At 35.6% G+C, this 13,483-nt stretch overlaps 1 protein-coding gene across 1 annotated transcript in view; it reads left to right on the top strand.

The window, feature by feature from the left end:
* CFAP44 (cilia and flagella associated protein 44) overlaps positions 1 to 13,483 on the top strand; it is a 139,059-nt gene that overhangs the window by 49,983 nt on the left and 75,593 nt on the right. The window contains exons 9-14 of the mRNA XM_074214521.1: positions 859 to 1,014; positions 2,551 to 2,598; positions 3,452 to 3,551; positions 7,326 to 7,420; positions 9,380 to 9,589; positions 10,241 to 10,351. Of these exons, the coding sequence (XP_074070622.1) occupies positions 859 to 1,014; positions 2,551 to 2,598; positions 3,452 to 3,551; positions 7,326 to 7,420; positions 9,380 to 9,589; positions 10,241 to 10,351 (720 nt within the window). The remainder of the gene's footprint in view (positions 1 to 858; positions 1,015 to 2,550; positions 2,599 to 3,451; positions 3,552 to 7,325; positions 7,421 to 9,379; positions 9,590 to 10,240; positions 10,352 to 13,483) is intronic.

Here is a 13,483-nt window from a genome sequence, read left to right as displayed (position 1 = left end):
GCAGAGGAACAATTTATACTATAAAATCAATATTATAATAATGAGAAATTATAAAGCTTGGTATGAACTGATGAGGAAAGAAATGGGGAGAACAAGGAAAACAATATTTACAGTTTTTTTTTTAGGTTTTTGCAAGGCAAATGGGGTTAATTGGCTTGCCCAAGGCCACACAGCTAGGTAATTATTAAGTGTCTGAGGCTGAATTTGAATTCAGGTACTCCTGACTCCAGGGCTGGTGCTCTATCCACTGTGCCACCTAGCGGCTCCAATTTTTAGAGTTTTAGAGTGAGAAATGTATTTTAGATTGAGAAGTGAGACTGACAATGAAGCATGCCTAAAAAAGAGGTAATGTTCATAAGATTTTGTTTTGCTTCTTTTTCTTCTCCCAGTGGGATGCGAGTAGGAAAGAAAATGGAATTTTATTCAGTTAATAAAATAGAATTTGATTGAAAAAGAAATTATCAAGCAATGTACTATAAGGGATAAGAAATTAATCAAAAAGTTGAATTACAGGGTATTCAAGAGATAGTATCTATTTGAAGCTTTCTCCTTGATACAACCCTAGAGAATTAAGAGGGCAGATCAAAGAGAAAACTGTAGAAAAAAACATGAATCAATACTAGATACATCATATTTTTAAAATTGTGAACTGCAAGGGTTTTCTTTCAAACTGAATATTGGAGTGCAGATTCACTGCAATAAAATAAGACAATAAAGTTCAAACACTTTATACCCATCTCTGCTTTACAACTGACTTTTAAAAACCTGGGATTGTTTTTTCCTGACATGTTAATATCTAGAGATTATTAATAGATTAAAATATCTCTTTTTCCCCCTCCTGCTTTTAATTCTGCAAAGATATGGGACTTTGAGACAATAGATACTGCTGATGCTATTGATGAGTCTGAAATGATAGAGATGGAACCTATTAATGAATTGATCGTAGGCAGGAATGTCAAGCTCTACTCAATGGTGAAATTCTTTAAACCTGGGAGTTCTGTCTGGTTTGCTCAGGTAAGTTTCATTCACCTCCCCAGAATTTTGCATGTATCAGGTGTTTGTTTACCACCTGTTTGTGGCATTATTATTTGTCATCTAATCCTTTGTGCTGTTTACTAATTGCATTCACCCTGAAGTGGGGAATCTCACTGGGCATTTTCTGTCTTGATTGATTGAGGTCAGCACCAGGAGTTCCATCTAGTAGCTCACATTGTCCTAATAATAATGATGACTAGCACATGGAAGGCCCTTTAAGGTTTGCTAAATGCTTTCTAAATATTTTCTCACTTGATCTTTACAGTTCTTTGAGGCAGGTATTATTATTATTCCTATTTTACAGATGAGGAAAACTGAAACAGTCAGAGGTTCAGCAACTTGATCAGGGTCACTCAGATAAGGAGCAGCTGAGATTGGATTTCAGCTCAGATTTTCCTGATCCTGGTCCTGTATTCTAGCCACTGACCATCTAGCTGCTGCCTCTAATAAGGTCCTGTATTCTAGCCACTGACCATCTAGCTGCTGCCTCTAATAAGGATTCTCTATAAATACAGAATGAATTCTATCACCTACTGGAATAACACATGCCAGTCTAGTTTCTAGGAAGACTATAAACTGAGCTGCATCACCAAGTCCCCTAGCCACAGATTGGTTGATGACCTGTGGTTATGCTTGTAAGAACAAGAAAGTTGTAGATAACTGCTCCCCCCAAGATAGACTCTTGCCTGAGACAATTCCAATTTCCCTATCATTATTCTTTTAATAAGAGGACTACAGTTTCCAAGAATGAGTGTCTCTGTGTGTTGGTTTTCCTCTCAGGTCCTGTGTCCCATGAGGTTCATTGTGTTCAGTGGGAAACTTCCATAGATGGGTTTTCTGTTTTATGAAGGCATCTCATCTGAGGATTCTTTAGAAACTATTGACTTGGATAGAGGGTTAAAGAGTAGCTCTCTTGCCCCAGGGCCCCATGAGTAGTGCATTAGGAGAGAGCTTTTTGAGCCTCTAATAAATGCTTTTGGGATTTAAATGCTAAAACCGTTAACTTCTACATAAGAAACCTAAACGAGACCATAGTCATTAACTTTGTGAAACTGAATTCAATTAATTTAAAGTAATTTTGAAATAACTTTATAAGTATACTGTTAATTCCCTGCTTGTAGACAGTCATCATAGCCATGGAGGTTCTTATAGATGTATACTTTACCAGTGGGGTCCTAGAGTTTGTTGATTTATATTTTTCATCACAGCATTCTATTCCATTAATTATAGATATTAGCAGTCCATTTTGTTTTCCATGCAGATAATAGTTCTCAGTTCTCTTGTGCATTTGGAGGGTTAAATGGAAATTGCTTTGATCAAAGATTCAAACAAATTGTGAACAGCTAACTAGTTATATAAACATTCAATGCTACATTATTGGTTTCATTTATAAATTATGATGGAAATACTTTTTACTTTGAAGTTTTTTGTATTAACTAAAGTCATTAAACCTTCTTTTGAGAAAGTTTAATTAAAAAGTCAAATATCTGAAAATATTTTGCTTTATTTCTTTAGGATGCAAATGGTGCCATATGGAAGCTTGATCTTAGTTTTTCAAACATAGTAAGTTTCCTTCCTTTGATTTTTTTTTTCTTCTCCTCATAACTAACTTCCAGGACTGGGATTTTTTTTTAAAGAAAAATAGTTTGGTTTTGTGAGATATTATTAGATGGTGGTAATGCTGTTCTAAGAACCTACCAGAAATTTTCTCATTTAACAAAAATGTGTTGCATATGAGATTCTGTGAAATCCCACCTAATTTAAACTTCAATAACTTGTCATTTTACATAGTGATTTACAGGTAATATTTTGCATCTTCAGATGATATAGATATACTTTCAAGGAGCATATCATTTAAAGAAATGATTCTTCATTTCTTATCTTTGATTATTTTCAATCCTCAACTTCTAAAATTTTAGTTTGTGGAGGGGGAAATTCCAGTATTTCAATTAGAGGAAAATGTCTTTCATCCTAATTTTTGTTTTTATTTAATTTTTTTCTGACAGTTTTTAGAAAGGTAATATCTAGATTCTTAAATATTAAGGTAATAGCAGGAACCCCATGATTTTATTGAGCAAAATACAATTTTAGCGGAGAATGGGAAGAGGAAGCTAACATACTAAATTAAGATTATAAATATTTTATAAAATTATCTATCTGAAATCTGAAAGAAATCTCAGAGGACATCTAGTCCAACCTCTCCTCCATTTTACAGATGAGGAAACTGAGGTACAGAGAAGTTAAATGACTTGCTTAAGATCATACAAGTGTTAGAGTTAGAAGTCTATTCCTTTGATTCCAGAACCAGTACTAACTTTTTATATGTTATGGTACATCTAAGTTTCCCAACTGGTCTTTAATTCCTTATTGACCAAATTTCAGTTCTAGAAGGGATCATTTCTATTCTGTTCTTTAGACTCAAGATCCAGAACTCCTGTTTTCTTTCCACTCTGGACCTATTGCTGCCATGATTGTCTCCCCCTACACCTATCTAATGGCCACTACTTCCCGTGACTGTATGTATGACTATTCTTTCCTATCAAAGTTGTTTAAAAATTATTTTTCTGAAAAAAAAAACCCACTAAAGTTTATGGTTAGTCAACAAATGTTCAGTAGCTAGTCACTGATTCTATTGCTTTAGTGGAGCTAAGGAGAGTTGCTTTGCAATTCCACAGAATTTGGAATTTAATACAGAATTCCACAGCAGAAGTTTAATTTAATCAACCCATCATCATTTGTGCCAGACACTATGTCAGGGATTTGGAACACAAAGTCCAAAATAAAATGATCCCTCTCCTATGGGAGCTTCTTATTCCCCAAACACAAGGGGAATTGGTAGCTACACATATAGCTATATACTAAATACATACAAGGGGATTTCTGAGATGAGGCACTATCAATCAGGGGGTATGGAAAGGCTCATGGAGGAGATGGCTATTGTTCTGATTGGAAACAAGGTAGAGATGCTAGGAAGATGATGAGGGAGAAATGAAAGACAAAGACAAAGACCAGAAGTGGAATTCTATGTTTGAGGACTGGGAAGAAGGCCAGTTTGGTTGGACCAAAGAGGATATTGAAGGGGAGGGGGGTGGGTGGATGTTTTATGAAATGTAATTAAGACAGTAGCACATACAAATGGAAAAACAGAATGGAGCCAAATTGTAAAGGACTTTTAGTGTTAAACAAAGGAGTTTCTATTGGAATCTAGAGGTTATAGAGAGCTGCTGGAATATCTTGAGCAGGGCCTTGACCTAGGCAAATTTGTGCTTTGGAAATATCATTTTTGGCGAATGTGTGGAGGATGGATTAGAGAGAGGAGAAACTTGAGGCAAAGGAATGAATTAGGGAGCTCTTTTTTTTTCTGAGGCAATGAAGGCTAAATGATTTGCCCAGGGTCACACAACTATTAAGTGTCTGGGGTTGGGTTGAACTTAGGTCCTCCTGACTTCAGAGTTGATGTTCTATTTATTGTGCCACCTAATTGCTCCAGGAAACTCTTTCAAAACCTCAGACAAGAAGTGATGTGGACTTGAATGAGCAGGTCAATCATGAGAGTATAAAAGAAGGAGACAGATGCAAGAAATGTTATGTAGATGGACTCAACTAACTGGAGATTTGACAACTAATTGGAAAAGTGTGTTGAGGGAAGTCTGAAGTGAGAAATGGTTCTGAGTTTGAGAACTTGGGTAAAGAGAAGACCTTGCCTTTGATGGAAACAAAGATCAGAAGAGAAGTAGATTTTTTCAAGAAAGATTATTTGTAAGAAACAAGCACCTCACCAAGAACTCACAACTGCCATTAGTGGACCAAAGAGGATCCTTTATTGACAAGTCCTTTGGGTGTCCCAAATAGAAATGGGCACATGTTGCACGTGAAATCAGGGCCTTTTATCTCCTGTCCAGAAACACAAGACCCTCCTATGCCCCCAGTTGGGTATTGCCAAGGCCAAAAGCCTATCCCAGTACCTCTCTCCCCATGTGGGTTCAAATTCCTTATCAAATCTCCCCTTCCCCACAATTTGGTAGCCAGACCCTTGAAAGGACTAATACAGATGTATGAATCTCACTACTGGTGCCAGTTCATTCTCTAATTCACCCAACATGCTAATTCTATGATCCCTTGTTTTCCTGCTGTAAATCTACCCATTTCCTCTCTATAGAAAGAGATTCCCCTTGTTCTCAGTAAGATGAAAATTAGCTTGATTTATATACAACAAACCTACATTCCTTAAATTCTATCATTTTAGCTCTTTTCCTCATCTTCCCAGGTTATTTCTCTGTAAAATAGAAACACTTTCCTCAGTTTCCCATAACTATTCTAGAAATGAAACCTAATCTTTTATCACAGTATTGAATTTTGTTTTAGAGTTTGAGACATTCAGTTCAAAATGTCTAATAAGTATCAAAAGTCTATAGATGAGGAAATAGATGCCAAAGGAGGGAACATAATTTATTCAGTGTCCCTCAGATAATACCTAGGAGACATGGGATTAAAATCCCAGTCTTCTGAGTTCAGATTCATTAGAAAGCAGTTAGGAAGTCTGGCAGAGAGAGGGTTTTAAGGATTTGAAAGGTATAGGGAAGTGAGTGTGTTACTGATTATTAAAGATTTAAAGATTGAAGATGGAAGATTTAAGGCCACTGAAAAAGCAAAGGAATTCAGGCTCTCTGGGATGTTAAAAACTGCTCAGGGTTTTATTATGAAATATAACAAAGTAAACAGGTTAAAAAACTTTTCCTCCTAAAGGGTCAGCAAGCACACAAGACAACAGTAAGACAGAGGAGAGGCAGATAGGTAAAGAGAGAGGGGATAAGGAAGAGTCCAACAGAGATGATTGGGCCAGAGAGAGAGAGCGGTGCCCCGAGCTGTGGTCCAGCTCAGGTTTTATAGCCTTGCCCCTTACCTAGGCACTGGGCAAAAGGGAAATATAGCCTTCCCCCTTACATGACCAGATTCAGGCAGAGGGTTAATAAGATCAGGATAAAAATTTTATATTAAACAATGAAACAATGGAGTCAACATACATCTTTAGAGCGAGGAACCTCTACCCATTTAACAAGATTTAACAGCATTTAAGATTATAGAATTTTGTTTCTGCTACATACATAATTCTCTGCATCAAGAGGACTAGAACAGCAAGTGATTCTTTGTGAGAGATGAGGGAACCTCCTTGATTCCATCTTATGATTCAATCACAGACCTCTTCAGTTTCCCTTCCTTCCCTCCCTTCCTTCTCCCTCTCCCTTCCTTCCTTCCTTCCTTCCTTCCTTCCTTCCTTCCTTCCTTCCTTCCTTCCTTCCTCCCTCCCTCCTTCCTCCCTCCCTCCCTCCCTCCCTCCCTCCCTCCTTCCCTCCTTCCCTCCCTTCCTACCTACCTTCCTGACCAATCAGTTATTATTTCTATGTTCTGCTGATGTTCACAGTCACTTGTGGAGCCGTGGGACACCTCTTTTTCTGAATTCAGGGAATTGCACCTATTCATTCTCTCCCTCCCAACTTGGAAAGTTCCAAATCTTTTCTACAATTAAAAATCAGATTAACTAATGTTGTTTCCTTTAAATTAATTGATCTTAGCTGGTTCATTATCCTTCTGTATTTGTAGTCCAGCCCTAAACTGAGGAAGGGGCCTGGTCCTAGTTGGTTAGGCAGTGGCATGTATTGCTTAGTAAGTCCATGTGCTTGGATGATAGAACCTTTGTTTCCTCAGTCATTTTTTCTTTTACCCACACAAAGGCTAGGGTAGGCTGGAGCTGGCTATCAACCATGGTTGCAAATGTCCAAACACAAAAAGCTCTAGACAGTGGATGAAAGAGGAAAGAATGAGGTTGAGGGTTGTCAAGTGACAATTTTTCCGACCCTAGCCGGAGAGCCAGAAGTGGTCCCATGACTCCTGACTTGTCAGGGCCCTTCCTGTGAAAAGAGATCCTTTTTGTAAAATGCTCAGCAAAATTCTTGGAGATTAATAATTACTTATATCCTATCCCTACCACCATATGCAATTGGACTGTGATCCTTTGTTAGTCATTCTTATACAAATTGCTAGGGGAAAGATGATGCAAGTTAAGAAATATAAGAAAGGACTCTAGAATTTCCAATTGAGTTAATTTATTTGGGAGACAAAGCCAAGAGTAAAAGGCAGCTTATTCATGAAATTTCTGTCACTTAGATAAGAATCATTATTTTAAAAATTACTAGATATAAAATAATTGTGTATGTGTGTGTGTGTGTGTGTGTGTGTGTGTGTGTGTGTCTTTCTCTCTGTTTCCCCACACACACCCCACTCTTTTTCAGGCTCAATACGTATCTTTGACTTTGCTGCTAAACGTTTTTTGACCCAGATGGATTTCAGAGTAGGAGGAACAGCCCTTCTCTGGGCCCCCAGAGTGGTAAGCCTTCTTGTTAAATAGACCCAAGCAGGATTCTCTGATAAAGGATCCTCTGATACATTAATATTATTCCATTGTAGCCCAGGCATATTTAGACTGTTTTTAGTGTTAACCATTATTTCCCTTTAGCTAAAACAAAACAACAAAGTTACTTTTATAAAAGAAGTTTAATTCTCTAGGATCTTACCAAAAACCCATAGGTGGATGACATTCTTATGAATGTCCGACATTTTCCCAACATTTTGGGAAATTTTTATACAATTTAGACAAAGACCTGTAAAACTTTAGGTGGCCATCCAATGAGATTTCACGTAGATGACATTGTTCAAATACAATTCTCTCAAATCTTATAATATTTACTGAAAATTCCTATTGATAAGAATTCCACTTATGATGAAGAGTAAATGTTTACAAACAACAGTAGGATTTTCTCTCTGCTCATCCAGGATATCTCTTATCTTAAAGTTTGTTGATCAAGGTACTAACATTGTGATAACAAGATAGTATTGACACAGGTGTAGTCAACATTGTAGGAGACAGGCTTTACATAGCAGACTAGCATTGTATAACCCTAGTTAAAGGTTAGAGACTAACTCCTGATCAGAAATATATAACTTAAGAAATATTAATTCCATCTTAAAGAATATCACATTAGCCATTAGTCATTGTCTTTTGTTGAGACTTTGTGAAGATTTTCCTTTCGTAAAGGTAATTGAAGTTATTTCCAGGCCTCACAGTGGAGTCCTCTCTAGTCATTCTTTTATGGAACTGTTAGTATTAGTAAAATTACCAAATAAGATTGTATTTTCAATCATGTCATTTCTGGGAAAGTTTACTTATCTTTCATCCTTTTGAATCTTTGATTGATGACGGGGTTGTGGTAGGTTAAAATGTGAGCAAACCAGGGGCAGCTAGGTGGTGTAGTGGATAAAGCACCAGCCCTGGAGTCAGGAGTACCTGGGTTCAAATCCGGTCTCAGACACTTAATAATTACCTAGCTGTGTGGCCTTGGGCAAGCCACTTAACACCATTTGCCTTGCAAAAAAAAAAAAAAGAATTGTCCCCATGCATAATTCCCTTTAGATACTCAATAATCTAAAATGTGAGCAAACCAACAAACAAAAGGAGAAGCTTTGGATGGAACCAGGTCAAGGAGTAGGTTTTAGGGTTGGACGGTGATAATGTAGGAGTGGGCCAGAAATAGAAGCTACAGACTAGCTGTTCATATTGTTGCAGTAGTTCAGTGTTTTCCTATGAAGAATCACTACTTGACCCAGGAATGCAGGTGTAAAAAAAAAGAAAATAGAGTTATTGAGTAGTAGTTTCAACACAAAGAAAGTGATAGAGAAGTGAAAAAGAGATTAAAGAAAACCACAGTTCAGCTGCAAGATTAAACAGAAGTATGAAAATAAAAAGAGGCCCTAACTTAGTGAGAACACTTCCCGAAGAACACATTTCCTTTTCAAGGGCTCTCATAGCTATCTAGATGAACTTCCAAGTCACATTTTTTATCATGAATTTTTAAGCCTTATGGGATATTTTCCTCAGCATAATCCTGTGAGGGGGATATTGCAGACACCATCCCCATTTTAGAGATGAGGAAACTGGCATCTTGCCTAATGATCACCCAGCTGATGGGGACTCAAGCCCAAGTGGGTCTGGCTTCAGGACTAGCTCTCCTCTATTACCCCATACTGCCTCTTTACAAGTGTTTTGGGGCCCTCACTCTATTTCTGAAAACTTTGTCAGAAAGCAAGGATTCAGATAGTGCCACAGACTGCCCAGAATCTAGTAAGGAGGTAGGGTGTGGCCCAGCAGTAGGGGTGAGTTGCCAGAAGATGAAGGTCTATGTCATATATGTGAAACGTATATATGAAAAGCCACTTGACAAAGTCTAGGAGTCTGACAGGTGGAGAAGACTTCTTTGTGATGACTCCCCTGCATTTTTTTGTTCCTAAGGTGAGTTACCAAGGAGGACTTATTGTTGCCGGGTTTGAAGATGGGGTCATCCGCCTTCTCGAACTTTTTGATCCCATGGGGCTTGTTTTCCTTGCTGGGAGGAAAAAGATGAAGGGCGCACAGCTCCAAGTGAGGCAGGCTCTTAAGCCTCACACAGAGGCTGTTACAGCACTAGCGTATGAGCATTCCGGAAAGGTCCTGGCCACAGGGGTAAGCAAAATGGTTCAAAAATGTAGGTTTCCAGTAGAAAATCTAAGGCTAAACCACCAGTATTTACAAATCTCATTTTATAATCCTGGCTAAAATAATGATGATAATAGTAATGACATTGGTGATGATGATGATGATGACATTGATAAACTAACATTTATATAAACACATCAGGTTTTGTCTTCATAACAATCCTGGGAGGTGGATGCTATTATTAACTTCATTTGGAAGTTGAGAAAACTGAGGCAAACAGGGGCTAAATGAGGTGGCCAACATTACATATATGTTGATTTATCAGCAGGTCATCTTATAGAGCCTTCTATAAAATGCAAGAATGCCCCGTCACATTTCTCAGATCTCTTAGAAGATCTCTCAAATCTTTTATACTTCTGATCACCCAGTAAGCCATCATCTGATCATTCCAGTAATGGGAAATTCATTCTTCAAGAGCCAGGTTATTCCATTTTTGGTCTGCTCTAAATGTTAGGAGGCTCTTCCATGATTGAAAACCAAATCTACTGTCCTACAGCTCTCATCATTGTAAATATAATTCAAAGGTGGGATCAAGGTGTCTATGTAATATTTCATTGTTTACCACGAAACAGATTTAAACTAACAACTATATGTATTTTTCTGGTTTTCCATTCACAGAGTAAAGATAAAACTGTTTTCTTCTTTGCTGTGGATAAAATTTATGAGCCAATTGGTTTTATTAATGTTCCTGGACCTGTTACACAGTTAGTATGGACTCCAAAATCTCTTGTAAGTATTGAGTATTTTTTTTTTCCCTTCTTATTTAAAAAGGAGGAAGTGGATCTAATGAATAAAGTATTGACTCTACAATTAGTTAACTCCACTGACTGGCTAGCTGATCTTGAGTGGTTTACTTAACTGAAAATTAGTGTTAAAGATACTCACAAAAACAAAGAAATAATGTCAAAATGTTCGAGTTAATATATAAACCTCTTTGAACTCCTTAGAAAATTATTGTAAAAGTTTATGTCAGTGGCAGCTAGGTGGCGTGATGGATAGAGCATTGGCTCTGGAGTCAAATGTGACCTCAGTCCCTTAACTCTTACGAGCTGTGTGACTTTGGATAAATTACTTACCCCTAATTGCCTCCCCCATATTCTATAATAAAAAAAATGTTTATCTTAGAACTTTCTAATTCACTCATTTTTTTTCATTCATTCAATGTTTATTGAAAATACTTATTATGTGAATTTTGTAGAAATAATAAAATTGTCTTTGAGTTGGTTGTTGCTGACTCATATCTTCTCAGTTCCCTTTTTGGTGAGATAGTAGTGTTTTCTATGCTCTTTTCCATTCTTATGGAATCTTCCACTCTTTGAGATATCTTGAAAATAGGTCCTTGATAATTTTTAACAATGTATCACTTTCAAGATGAATTCTTTCTATATCTATTTGGTCAGGTCCACTCTTTCTTCCTAATTTATTTATTTTCTCAAATATCATTTCCACTTCTTCACAAACCACATCAAGTACTAAATTGTTAGAATCCCATAGTGGTTGTTCATTGCCATTGTCATCATTGATGAGAATAGATTATCACAAAAATGTGACCTGACAAGTCTGTTGCATTTCATATTTATTTGTTTACAAAATATTTTTATTTGTGAAAATACCTATCACAGATGAAACCATCTTCTAATTTTTATGTGCAAAATACACTATTACACAAATCTCTATCATATTCAAACATCTTCCATCTTCTTGAGAGCAGTTTGTATATGTAAAACAGTTTTTTGCTACTTTGTGAGATTTGGATTATTGATATTTTTCCCTTGTGTGCTCCCATGATGTTTTCTAATTAAGGTGGTATGCTAAATCAGTTCATAAGCTCATGGATCTAGAGCCAAAGGAGACCATTTTGTTCAGTCCCCTAATTTTTCAAATGAGAAAACTGAAACCCAGGGAAATAAAATGATAGACTAAAGTCAGAGATATTGGTTTAACAACCCATGCCTCTCCACATGACAGGAAGAGGCAGTTTTTTTGACTGGCATTTTGGTTTGTTCTTTTGACCTCAAAAACAACTTTTTAGGATGATTAAATTTTTTTCTTTTTTTTCATTTTCTTCTTTTTTCTCCTCCTCTTCCTCCTCTCTTCTTCTTCTCTTCCTCCTCCTCCTCCACCTTCTTCTTTATTCTTTTTTTTACTGAAAGAAAAAATCAGCCACATACCAGTGTTGTAAATTTATGTGCAAAAGCATTGAAGTTTTAACTTAGAAATTTAAATTAACTGAGAACTTGAACACTTTTATCTGAACAATTAAAATTCATACAATCAGATTTAGGTATATAACAACACAAAGAAGGAACAGAATCACAAGACAAATATATGGAATTCATTAGAAAATATTATAATAAATAATTCATGAATTATAGGACAACTGACATCATAAATATTAATTCCTTGACTACAAATCAGTTTATATTAACAAAATCTGTCAAAATCAAGACAGCCACAGTTTTACTAAATCACTGTGACTATGGAAATACTGTAATGTAAAAAATACAAGTCTCTGAATGTAAACAACTAAAAAACCTCTGTCTCACTAAAGTTAGAATAAAATTTAATATAAAATTGTCATTAACTACCAGTAATGATTTAAACTTTAGTGAGAAGTAGTTCTAAACAGAGGCACTGTGTTTTCTTTTTTGGTTATTTGTGTATTTGTTTTATTTTAAATATAAAATACTTGAGAATCATTCAAATAAGTAGAAAACACATAGGGGTTGTTTTCACCTTCATTTAACAGTCTGCTGAAACTGTATTTTTCAGAAAATTGTCAATGAATAAGTAGTGATTGGTAACTAAATTATAAAGTATATATGTAATATAATGTAAAAAACATTTTTTTTACTTTTTTTTTTTTGCAAGGGAATGGGGTTAAGTGGCTTGCCCAAGCCCACACAGCTAGGTAATTATTAAGTGTCTGAGGCTGGATTTGAACTCAGGTACTCCTGACTCCAGGGCCGGTGCTCTATCCATTGCGCCACCTAGCCACCCCATAAAAAAACATTTTAATGAAATATTGGAGGGAAAGGGAACCCATAAATTTCCCTGCTTTTCTTTGTTTGTAAAATCAGAAGTTAGCCCAATTATCAGAATAAACACATTTTGCTCCTTTTAAAACAATTATGGATTGATCATTATCTATTAGATTATGAAAAAATATGTTAATATACTATTTCTGACCAAAAATAAATAATGCAAGTACTGAAATGATGAAAATTATCTATGATATTACCTATAAAATTACTGATAATTATAAAGTAAATAGTAAAATGATCCCTTATTTTATGAATCCTGGCAACTTTTGATTAAGGTTATCTTTTAAATGATATAAAAATGTACTGCATCTCTTCCCTTTACTATAAACTTTTCAATCAGTTTATTTAATCAAAATATAGTGTGAGGAATAAAAAAAGGTCATTACAATATAAATATTAGGTAATGCATTCAAGTCCCCAAAGTTTTGCAAATAAAATTCTATGTAAAGAGTTCACAAAATTTTAACTTTTATTTTACTCTCAACTTGTTTTTGTAATGTAATGTTTTGCAACATAATTTATTGATATGTATTAATGTAATATTAAATAATCAATCTAGCCCTCACAAAATGTGGCTTAATTCTTTAAAAAAGGAAGAAGACTCTGATATCTACTGTTTTGTAATCTACTAGGTATAGCATTTCCATTCAGAAAGTATGTACAGATATATAATTCTATCATCTATTTTATAGGTAATTATAGTTGAAGAAGTTTCAATATAGCCTAAGAGTCATTCTCAAATAGCTAACAATTGTTAATAATTAACAATTAACAAATAGTTGCACCATTTATTTTCTCATTTGTTTCTTTAAAATAT

This window comes from Macrotis lagotis, chromosome 1 (assembly GCF_037893015.1).
Source record: "Macrotis lagotis isolate mMagLag1 chromosome 1, bilby.v1.9.chrom.fasta, whole genome shotgun sequence".
Lineage (NCBI taxonomy): Eukaryota > Metazoa > Chordata > Mammalia > Peramelemorphia > Peramelidae > Macrotis > Macrotis lagotis.
This window is presented reverse-complemented; position numbering and strand designations above follow the sequence as displayed.